The following is a 12588-nucleotide window of genomic DNA, read 5'->3' as shown; positions in this document are numbered from 1 at the left end:
GAGCTCCTAGACATAACCTCTTTTTTTCCTTTATACATACTACAAAACTACTTAATTTTAAGGCAAGTTGTTCACACTTCTTAAATCAAGATTCTTATCATTAATTTCAAAAGAAATTCCCCAGCCACCAGGCAAGACTAAGGTTGCAACAGATTTATCACTGCCTCTATTTGCTAGAATTTAGCCAAACTTAACGGTTACTCATCAAATTATCTCATATTGAGGTATTTTTACTATTAGTATTCAGTTCACTGAATTTAAAATCCAATCTGATGCCCTCATATGGTGATTACATAATTTAAAAATGATGCAATAAAAAATTACCATATGCAACAAGCATGCAATATCTCGGCCTATGATTAAATCAATAACCTATCCTATATGTGCCTCACGAGCTTCCCCTAATATTAACAACTTGTATAAGCATAGTACAAAATTATGAAAACCAGTAATGAATACCAGGCACAATATTATAATTAACTACAGACATTATTAAAATTTCACCAGTTTCCCCACTGATATCTTTTTTCTAAATTATTTTTATTTTTTTAAGAGACAGGGTCTTGCTACGTTTCCCAGGCTGGGGTGCAGTGGCTAAACACAGGTGCTATCCCACTACTAATCAACCTGGGAATATTTACCTACTCCATTTCTGACCTGGGCTGATTCACCTCTCCTTAGGTAACCTGGTAGCCCCCTGCTCCCAGAAGGTCACCATATTGATGTCGAACTTAATGCAGACATCCAATCTGCACAGTGCCCTACAACCCAGAACTCCTGAGTTCAAGCAACCCACCCACCTCGGCCTCCTAAGTAACTGGGACTACAGGCCCACTAATACCTTTCTTCTGTTCCAAAACTTTACCCAGAATCCCACGTTGCATTTAGTTGTTATTGCTCCTTAGTCTCCACGAGTCTGTAACAGTTCAGTCTTTGTATCTTTCATGAACCTGACACTATTAAAGAGAACTGATTATTTTGTAGAATGCCCTTGAATTTGGGTTTCTCTGATGTTTTCTCATGACTGGAATGAGATTATAGATACATGGCAAGAATATCACAGAAATAATGTTATATCCCATTCAGTGAATTGTATCAAAGGGCTCCTGATGTCAACTGTCTTATTACAGGTGATATGAAATTTAGTGTTTGGTTATGGTGGTATCTACTGGGTTTCTCCACTTTAAATTTAGTATTTTTTCCATTTGTACTTAATACAAATTTGAGACCATGCAAAAATCCTGCTTCTCAAGTTTTTGCCCACCAACTTTGGCATCCATCAAAAAAGCTTGTCTGTAATAATTATTATTAGAGATTGAGGCACCAGCCATGTTCACTGCTATCTAAGCATCAATGCCTCTAGGGCTTCTCAATATAAAAAGCCATAAATACCGCACATGGGCTAGGCATGGTAGCACACGCCTGCACTTTGGAAGGCCAAGGCAGGAGGAGCGCTTGAGGCCAGAAGTTTGACACCAGTCTAAGCAACACAGCATAATCCCATCTCTACAAAAAATAAAAATTAAAAAATTAGCTGGGTATGGTGGTACACACCTATATATAGTCCCAGCTACTTGGGCAGGATTATTTGAGCCCAGGAGTTCAAGGCTACAGTCAGCTATATGATTCTGACACTGCACTTCAGCCTAAGCGACAGGGCAAGCCCTTGTCTCTTAAAAGAAATAGTTTTTTTAAAATAATTAAAAATAAAATCCAGTATATGTACACATATTGACCCATAAACACATACTGACATTTCTGCATGTATCTGTCAATATTAAATGCAATGAGTTCATATCTCTGATTCAAATCCAATACCACAGGATTTTAATTTTAGCCATTCATCTTTCTTTAATAATGAGAAACCTGGGTCTCATTATCTACAATATACAGTCACACCTTGGTATGTACAGGGGTTTGTTTCCAGAACCTCCCTCAGACACCAGAATCCACGGATGCTGATGTCCCTGACATATGATGTAATATTTGCATATAACCTATACACATCCTCTTACATACTTCAAAACATCTCCAGATTACTCATAATATCTAATACTGAATATCTAATACATGAAAAGACTATGTAAATAGTGGTTATGCTGCACTGTTAAGAAAATGACAAGTAAAAAAAGTCTGTTCATGTTAGCATATACACAATTTTTTCCCCAAATATCAATCACAATTGGCTAAATCCATGGATATACAATCCACAGATACAAAAGACTGTACGTACTAACCTGTTCATCTAAGTACACATACACACAAAGTAGTTTAAGAACAATAAGCTCATATGCCTAACTATCTTACAGAATTTATGTATGGTTCTTATTACCATTATGACATCCAGTCAAGATACTATTTTCCAGTTATTTCGGTTCCCTGTTTTCTTCCCTATCCCCTTTTAATGTAATTATGTTATTCATCTGTAAGAAAATTCAGTTAATTCATTGTATTTTTTAATCCTATTTTGCAATTCACCCCTCATATTGTTTGGTTTTAATGATTTATTTTTTGCTTACACAAGGGGTAGGTACAATTTCAAAAAGTCTAGCTGTCATGTCTAAATTTAAGAGGAAAAAGCTGGATTCGGGTAAGACTTTATGTTAAGGTAGAGAGGGTTTCCTTATCTTTGTTAAAAGTAGAATAATCTGGCTGGGCATGGTGGCTCACACCTGTAATCCCAGCAATTTGGGAGGCCGAAGCAGGTAGACCACCTGAGGTCAGGAGTTCAAGACCAGCCTGGCCAACATGATGAAGCCCCATCGCCACTAAAAATACAAAATTAGCTTGCTGTGATGGTGTATGCGTGTAATCCCAGCTACTCAGCAGGCTGAGGCAGGAGAATCACTTGAACCCGGGGGCAAAGGTTACAGTGAGCCGAGATCACACCACTGCACTGGGAAACAAGAGTGAAACTGCCTCAAAAAAAACAGCCAGTCACAGTGGCTCATGCCTGTAATCCCAGCACTTTGGGAGGTCGAGGTGGGAGGATCATGAGGTCAAGAGATCGAAAGCATCCTGGCCAACATGGTAAAACCCCATCACTACTAAAAAATACAAAAATTAGCCAGGCGTGGTGGCGTGCGCCTGTAGTCTCAGCTACTTAGGAGGCTGAGGCAGGAAAGTCAAGTGAACCCAGGAGGCAGAGACTGCAGAGAGCTGCAATTGCGCCACTGCACTCCAGCCTGGCGACAGAGCGAGATTCTGTGTTTAAAAAAAAAAAAAAAAAAAAAAAGTATAAGAGATTTGAACATGTTATATAAAAAGGAAAGAAAAAGAAGTTTTTAAAAAGGTCCCTGAGGAAGGCACATTAATGTTTCAAAGTTGTAAAAAAATATAGTGGTTCTCAAGCTTTTAGATATATCTGAATAACCTGGAGGATTCCTGGTGGCTGGGCCCCACCACTATAGCTTCTCATTCAGTAGTTCTGCGGGGAGGCTTGAGACTACATTACTAACAATTCCCTAGGTGAATGTTAATGCTGTCTGTCCTGGGAATATAATTCAAAAATGAATTGGGTAGAGTAAAATCACATAGAAATATTTATATATTAACTCAGGTACAAAAATGTGGGAAAAAAACATCAAAATATACAGAATATCACCTCTCTGCAGACCAGAGAAGCTTCAAATTTGTTCATGGTTTTTCACGTTTTTCTTTACTTTTACATCCCCATGAGCACCTTATTTTCTTATGACAAGCACTTTTTATTTTTAAAACAAACATTATTTTCAAAAAGATTTCTAAGTTTGCTTCAACTTTCATAGCTTTGTTCACAATATTTCCTAACTAGTATAATTTCTGAACCTTTAAAAAATAATGTTTATACCATTATATTTTGCAATTAAATACCACAACCACAAGGTGAGTTGTCAATTTGGGTTTAAACATCTTGAATTAACCACTCTCCCAAACATCCTTACTTAAACCTAAAAGATTTTAAGCTGACCATCAAAACTTTTTTTTTTTTTTTTGAGACGGAGTTTCGCTCTTGTTACCCAGGCTGGAGTGCAATGGCGCGATCTCGGCTCACTGCAACCTCCGCCTCCTGGGTTCAGGCAATTCTCCTGCCTCGGCCTCCTAAATAGCTGGGATTACAGGCATGCGCCACCACGCCCAGCTAGTTTTTTGTATTTTTAGTAGAGACAGGGTTTCACCATGTTGACCAGGATGGTCTCGATCTCTCAACCTCGTGATCCACCCGCCTTGGCCTCCCAAAGTGCTGGGATTACAGGCTTGAGCCACTGCGCCTGGCCTTTTTTTTTTTTTTTTTTTTTTTAACATAGAGTCTCACTCTGTAGCCCAGGCTGGAGTGCAGTGGCAAGATCTTGGATCACCACAACCTCTGCCTCCCAGGTTCAAGCGATTCTCCTACCTCAGCCTCCTGAGTAGCTAGGATTACAGGCACGTGCCACCACGCCTGGCTACTTTTTTTATTTTTAGTAGAGACAGGGTTTCACCATGTTCACCAGGCTGGTCTTGAACTCCTGCCCTCAGATGATCTGCCTGCCCACCTTGGCCTCCCAAAGTGCTAGAATTACAGGCATGAGCCACCGCCCCCAGCCTCAGAAATCTTTTTTAGACATTATCAGAAGCACAAAGATACATAAAGAAATATTCATAGTAGAGTTATACACATGACAAAATAAAAACTAAGAGCAACTCAAATATATCCATCTCTGGAAAAATCGATGTTCACAGCATATTCTTACAATGAATTACTTATAATAATACCCAAAACCCTTAACTTCAAAGTGTTCGTATTCAAAGTGCCCTTAACCAGCTAAACTAACAATAGCAAAGAATTATGAAGTAATTCACTGTATGTGGTTAAAATAGGCAATTTTCCTATTTCTTCTGTGATACTCAGCTTACACAACTTGTAACCGGTATTGGGGAGTCTTATTAATAAGACATGTATCCATGTTTCTTACAATTATCTTCGTTTACCTTAGTTGTATTTGCTTCCGTTTTTGCAGCTCTTGGTTTCTGAGTTCTTCCAAGCGTCTGAGTTCTTCTTGACGCCTCATTAGATCTATAAAATAATGACAGCATATTAATATTTTTAGTTTCACTTTCCATATTTTTCCAATACGCACAGAGGTTCTCTATCACTGACAACATACTGATATATTAGTCATTTTATAATAAATTGTAAGCTGAGTAATTAATCAAATAAATATACTTTCTTAACCATTTCTTCGTGTATATATAAAAAAAGAGTATTCAAGTTCATTCTTGGCCAGGCGCGATGGCACACCTGCAACCCCAGTACTTTAGGAGGCCAAGGCAGGCAGATCATTCAAGGCCAGGAATTCGAGACCAGCGTGACCAACATGGCAAAACCCCAACTCAACCAAAACTACAAAAATTAGCTGGGCATGGGGGCATGCGCCTGTAGTCCCAGCTACTCAGAAGGCTGAGGCAGGAGAATCATTTGACCGGGAGGTGGAGGATGCAGCGAGTCAAGATTGCACCACTGCACACACTCCAGCCTGAATGACAGAGGAAGACTGTATAGGAAGGAAGACAGGAAGGAAGGAAGGAAGACAAAGGACGGACGGACGGAAGGAAGGAAGGAAGGGAAAGAAGGGAAAGAAGGAAAGGAAAGGAAAAAGGAAAGGACGGGGACGGGGACGGGGACGGGGACGGGGAAGGGGACGGGGACGGGGAGGGGAGGGGAGGGAAGGGAAGGAAGAAAGAAAAAGTTCATTCTTGTTGGGGGGAAAAAGCCTAATAAAACTCATCTTGGCTTGGCACGGTGGCTCACACTTACAATGCCAGCACTTTGGGAGGCCCAGGTAAGCAACAGAGTGAGTTGACTGCATCTCAAAAAAAAAAAATTCATCTTTATGTCAAGAAATTAAAATAGGTAGGCTGGCTTGTGCCTGTAACCCCAGCAGTTTGAGAGGCTGAGGCAGGTGGATCACTTCAGCCAAGGAGTTCGAGACCAGCTGAGCAACACAGTGAAATCCTGTCTACAAAAAATACAAAACTTAGGCCCAGGCGTGGTGGCTCACAGCTTAATTCCAGCACTTTGGGAGGCCAAAGCAAGTGGATCACCTGAGATCAGGAGTTTAAGACCAGCCTGGCCAACATGGCGAAACCCCGTCTCTACTAAAAATACAAAAATTAGCTGGGTGTTCGTGCCTGTAATTCCAGATACTCGGGAGGTTGAGGCATGAGAATCACTTGAATATGGGAGCCAGAGGTTGCAGCGAGCCAAGATCATGCCATGCACTCCAGCCTGCGTAACAGGGTAAGACTCTGTCTCCAAAAACAAAACAAAACAAACCAAAACAAAAAGTTGGCCAATCGTGGTATCACATGCCTATAGTCCCAGCTACTAGGGCAGCTAAGGCACAGGAGGATGTCTTGGGCCCAGGAGGCAAAGGTTGCAGTGAGCCAAGATCACACCACTGCACTTCAGCCTGAGTTGCACAGCAGAATTGCCTCTAAATAAAATAAAATAGGTTGTAACTGTTTTAACATAAGAGCTGATACATACTAAAAACAGAATAAATAATAACTATATCAACTCATTTTCGCTTATAATTTTATAACAAATTGTTTTCAGCAGCAAATGCAAAGCCCAAAAACATGCCTTCAGAGACACCAGCAGAGGGCACTTAAGAACCAGACCAGACAAACAGGAATAATGACATAAATCCCAAGGACCATCCCTGGAAACACAATTAGCATGACATTCCTCCCTCACTAAGCCAATGTCTTATGAAGAAGAGTGAGAATTCTTGAAGAAAGCAAAGCTAAATGCTGATATCAACAAGACTTTTCAACAACAAAAAAGCATTTCCGCTATCACCAATCCCTGTCATATAAAGAACGAGGGGAGCTCCAGAGTAAGATAAGGAAAAGCACATTCGTATTGCACATCCGAGTAGTGTATACACACGTTCCACATCAAAAGTCTCCAAAGCTGCTCTGCTGCCCTGTCCTTTTCCCTGCCCTTCCTCCCTCCCTCCCTTCTTTCTTTCTCTCTTTTTCGTTTTTCTTTTTTTTTTTTTTGAGACGGAGTTTCGCTCTTGTTACCCAGGCTGGAGTGCAATGCCGCGATCTCGGCTCACCGCAACCTCCGCCTCCTGGGTTCAGGCAATTCTCCTGCCTCAGCCTCCTGAGTAGCTGGGATTACAGGCACGCGCCACCATGCCCAGCTAATTTTTTGTATTTTTAGTAGAGACGGGGTTTCACCATGTTGACCAGGATGGTCTCGATCTCTCGACCTCGTGATCCACCTGCCTCGGCCTCCCAAAGTGCTGGGATTACAGGCTTGAGCCACCGCGCCCGGCCTCTCTTTTTCCTTTTTCTTGCTGATTTTATGTAAAGGGCTGGCATTCTGATTGTTCTATTTTCAAGTTTAATTCTTATTTTAAGAAAGTTTTCAAGCAAAAATTAAAAAAAAACAAAAACCTCCAAAGCTAAAAATCTTTGTCTATGATTTTGTACAAAACCATGTATATACACATGCATATATGTTTAAATAATAAAATGTTAAAATACTCTGGATGGCACAATTACAGGTTGTTTTTCCTTTTCTCTTTATATCTGAAATGTCTAACGTGAACAAATTACCTCAATTGAATGTTTCTTAATAAATCCCTATACTCCAGAGTTGACTGATACAATACTACAGCTAAAGTACCAATATTCTAAACTTCACAACAATAGCAAGATACGCATCATAACCATGACAAGGTAAATATAATCCGCCCCATTTTACTGATTAGAAACAATCATTTATAAATTATGCAGGAAAAAAAAAAGGATTCAGATAGATTTTTTTTTTTTTTTTAAGTCAGAGTTTCACTCTTGTCCCCCAGGCTGGAATGCAATGGCGTGATCTCAGCTCACCGCAACCTCTGCCTCCCAGGTTCAAGAAATTCTCCTGCCTCAGCCTCCCAAGTAGCAGGGATTACAGGCATGTGCCACCACACCAGCTAATTTTGTATTTTTAGTAGAGACAGAGTTTCTCCATGTTGGTCAGGCTGGTCTCCAACTCCCAACCTTGGGTGATCCACCCACCTTGGCCTCCCAAAGTGCTGGGATTACACATGTGAGCCACCGCGCCCGGTCAGGATTCAGACAGATTAATTTAAAGTTGCCCCTGCTATTCCATGATTCAAGTGGGATGCCAGGCCAAACCCTGTCCTTATTCCAAAGTAAGCCAAATATAGTTGATCAGACTCACCTGGAAAACTGAAAAATATGCATTTGATCTAGGGCCTCAGCCTGAAAATGGGGAAGAAAAAAAAAAAGTATATATATATATATGTATATATATATATATATATATATATATATGCATGCATTTGGGGATGTTGCTAAGAAAAGTCTGTTTTGGGCCAGGCTCGGTGACTCACATCTGTAACCCCAGCACTTTGGGAGGCTTAGGCAGGTGGATCATGAAGTCAGGAGTTCAAGACCAGCCAGACCAACATGGTGAAACCCCCATCTCTACTAAAAATACAAAAATTAGCTGGGTGTTGTGGCGGGCGCCAATAATCCCAGCTACTCGGGAAGCTGAGGCAGGAAAAACGCTTGAAACTGGAAGACAGAGGTTTCAGTGAGCCGAGAAGGCAGCACTGCACTACAGCCTGGACAAAAGAGCAAAACTCTGTCCCAAAAAAAAAGAAAAGTCTGTTCTGGTATATGAGACAGGGCCCAATTAGTTTTGATAATATGCCCGTAAAGAAAACATTCATCTTAAAAAATGTTAAACATGACTGCAATTATTTCAAACCTTTGCAACAAAGTTCTCAATCTTAAATGCTCATTAGAATTACTTAAATATCTTTTTTTTTCTCTCAGAGACAGGGTCTCACTCGTCACCCAGGATGGAGTGCAGTGGCATGATCACAGCTCAATAGTCTCAAATTCCTGGGCTCAAGTGATTCCACCTCAGTCTCCCAAACAGCTACCTGAGTCTCCCAAACAGCCAGGACTGACAGGTTATACAAGTTAACAAAGCTGCTTTTAACCTCTCAGATCTTATTACCTCATCTGTAACATCAGTATAATTAGCTCAAAAGGCTCCAACAATCAAATTATCAAATAAGCACAATTACCTAATACTTAAAACAACTATAAACTTAAAACTACTATTTTATGCTTACTAAATTATATATGTTTTAAAGTTTCTAATACCCAAAGTTCCTGAATTTCACTAGAGCTTATACATCTGTACATTACCATGATAATATCCTTCTAGGGAAAAAAACTGTAAAAAGTACATAACTAGAGACATCTTTCTCTTTTGATCCAGGTAACTACACTCAAGAATTTTTCTTAATAAAGCAAAGGCATCCACAGACATGAAGGTATCATCTACAATACTACTTACTACTTACTAGACCAAATAACACTTTGAAATGCTTTCCTGGCAGGGCGCAGTGGCTCACCAAAGTGGGAGGCTGCCTCAGCCTCCCAAAAATAATTCCAGCACTTTGGGAGGCCAGGGTAGGTGGATAACTTAAGGTCAGGAGTTCGAGACCAGTCTGGCCAACACTGCAAAACCGTCTCTCTACTAAAAGTGCAAAAATTAGCCAGGCGTGGTGGCACATGCCTGTAGTCCCAGCTACTCAGGAGGCTCAGGCGGAAGAATCGCTTGAACCTGGGAGGTGGAGGCTGCAGTGAGCCAAGATCACGCCACTGCACTCCTGTCTAGGCAACAGAGCAAGATTGTCTCAAATTAATTAATTAATTAAAATGCTGTCCCAACAAACTTAATAAGATTATATGCTATAATTTCAAAGTACCATAAATACAGATACAGAAAAGGGGAATATAAACAAATTAAAATTTTGATTTGTAAGACTGTGAGAAAGTGTTTTCTCAATTTAATATTGCACAAGTCATGAAAACTGAATGTTTAACTTCTAACAATTTTATTTTCTAAAAATATAAGAGTTGCATATGCACACCAAAACAGCATATCCAAGGCTGGGCACAGTGGCTCACACCTGCAATCCCTGTGAGGCCAAGGTGGGCAGAATACTTGAGCCCAGGAGTTTGAGACCAGCCTGGACAAAATGGCAAAACAACATCTCTACTTTTAAAAATACAAAAATTAGCAGGGTGTGGCGGCATGCAGCTGTAGTTCCAGCCACTCGGGAAGCTGAGTGGAAGGATCATCTGAGCCCAAGAGATTGAGACTGCAGTAAGCATCACTACACACCAGCCTGACAAGCCTGGGACACAGAGTGAGAATGTCTCAAATAAAAATAAATAAAGAAAAAATAAAAAATAAAGGAGGGGAAAAAAAAGAAAGAAAAAGCCGGGCACAGTGGCTCAAGCCTGTAATCCCAGCACTTTGGGAGGCTGAGGTGGGTGGATCACGAGGTCAAGAGAGACCATCCTGGTCAACATGGTGAAACCCCGTCTCTACTAAAAGTACAAAAAATTAGCTGGGCATGGTGGCACGTGCCTGTAATCCCAGCTACTCAGGAGGCTGAGGCAGGAGAATTGCTTGAACCCAGGAGGTGGAGGTTGCGGTGAGCCGAGATGGCGCCATTGCTCTCCAGCCTGGGCAAGAAGAGCGAAACTCCGTCTCAAAAAAAAAAAAAAAAAAAAAAAAAAAAGAAAGAAAGAAAAGAAAAGAAAGGGCATCCTAGTTTCAAAGAAAAGTTGAAGTATTACAGTATTAGAGTTCACAGATATATTTTGAATATAAGAATAGAGAGTCAGAAAAATGTAATAAAACAAGTATGAGAAAAATTCAGGCTTCAGACACTTCCATGGCAACACTTAATGCCAAAAGACAATGAAACATGGTATTAAGTAATAAGAAGGGGGAAAAAGATCCTGAATTTTATACCACTCGAGCCAGTTTAAAGTACAAGAGTCATAGATATCATCCTAGCACATACAAGAGTTTAATAAGTATGTTTCTCTAAGTCCTTCTTAAAGAAGTCAAGAGAGGATAAACATCAGACAAGTAAAGAACAGAACAGTTATGCCTGAACCTACTTGAGATATTAAGATTTAAACACATAAGAGGTTTATGATTAAACAATATTAATTCAGTGTCACAAATCCAGACAAATCAGAGGCAAAATAAAAACTGACAGAAAGAGGCCGGGCGCGGTGGCTCAAGCCTGTAATCCCAGCACTTTGGGAGGCCGAGGCGGGTGGATCACAAGGTCGAGAGATCGAGACCAACCTGGTCAACATGGTGAAACCCCGTCTCTACTAAAAATACAAAAAATTAGCTGGGCATGGTGGCGCGTGCCTATAATCCCAGCTACTCAGGAGGCTGAGGCAGGAGAATTGCCTGAACCCAGGAGGCGGAGGTTGCAGTGAGCCGAGATCGCGCCATTGCACTCCAGCCTGGGTAACAAGAGCGAAACTCCGTCTCAAAAAAAAAAAAAAAAAAAACTGACAGAAAGAGAAAGAGGAGACTAATACCCTAATTTTCTCATTCTTTTTTCTTTGGTAGTCACAGAGCACAAGATATCATTTGTAGGAAATAAATATCCTTCTATTACTTCATTTATAAATATAAATGTGTACACAATAAATAATATAATCAAGAAAAATCCAGTAGTGGAAGAGGAGGGAGTAAAGCAAAATACATAGTGGACATCTAATACTATCTACTGAAAGTTATATAAGATACAGTCACAAAGGTAACAAAAAAACAACCATGAAGAAAATTCAGAAATGTTCTCCTATAGTAATGATCAAAAAGACATGGGAGAAGAAATAAAAATAACTTGTAATAAATGTAATGAGGCTAGGCCCGGGGGCTCACGCCTGTAATTCCAGCACTTTGGGAGGCCAATGTGGGCAGATCACTTGAGGCCAGGAGTTCGAGACCAGGTTGGTCAACATCGCAAAACCCTGTCTCTACTAAAAATACAAAAATTAGTCAGGTGTAGTGGCTCCTGCCTGTAGTCCCAGCTACTTGGGAGGCTGCGGCTAGAGAATCGCTTGAACCTGGGAGGTAGACAGAGGCTGTAGTGAGCTGAGATTGCACCACTGCATTCCAGCTTGGGTGACAGAACAAGACTCCATCTCATTCATAAATAAATAAATAGGATTTGAATCTAGAAAGGACTAAATAACTGTCAGTAAAGTATAAATGAAACAATTATAAGGTACCCGTGTGTTCAGTAAGAATCAACATTTACAGAAATTTTCTGATGCATGCACATATATTCTTCGTAGCACTGCTTTTAAAAACAAACTGAAAAGGAAAATTGTTACCAATCAAAAGAGGATGAACTAAACTAACTATACCCACTTAGAAGAATATCATACAGCCATTGAAAATATAAGGCAGATACTTATATACTCATGTAGAAGGTAAAGAAGGTATATAAAAGGTCAACAGCTTTTTTGTTTTGAGACAGGGTCTCGTTCTGTCACCCAAGCTGGAATACAGTGGCACAATGATAGCTCACTACAGCCTCGAGCTCCCAGGCTCGAGCAATCTGCCCACCTCAGCCTCCACAAATAGCTGCAACTACAGACACACGCCACTATGCCCAGGTAATTTTTGTACTTTTGGTAGAGATGGGGTTTCACTATGTTGCTGAGGTTAGCAGTCCTGAACTGCTGGACTCAAGCAAC

General features: G+C 40.5%; 1 protein-coding gene across 4 annotated transcripts in view; it reads right to left on the bottom strand.

Annotated features, from left to right (window-relative positions):
* Positions 1 to 12588, bottom strand: part of PSPC1 (paraspeckle component 1) — a 115689-nt gene that overhangs the window by 62919 nt on the left and 40182 nt on the right. For all 4 annotated transcript variants that reach the window (XR_012514460.1, XR_012514461.1, XM_039473393.2 and 1 more), the window contains exon 5: positions 4951 to 5035. Coding sequence is in view for 2 of the 4 variants with exons in the window: in XM_039473393.2 (XP_039329327.1) it covers positions 4951 to 5035 (85 nt within the window). In the remaining 2 variants the exon portion in view is untranslated. The remainder of the gene's footprint in view (positions 1 to 4950; positions 5036 to 12588) is intronic.

The sequence above is a fragment of the Saimiri boliviensis genome, chromosome 16 (assembly GCF_048565385.1).
Source record: "Saimiri boliviensis isolate mSaiBol1 chromosome 16, mSaiBol1.pri, whole genome shotgun sequence".
Taxonomy (NCBI): Eukaryota; Metazoa; Chordata; class Mammalia; order Primates; family Cebidae; genus Saimiri; species Saimiri boliviensis.
The sequence above is the reverse complement of the archived record's forward strand: the minus strand, read 5'-3'. Positions and strand labels throughout refer to the sequence as shown.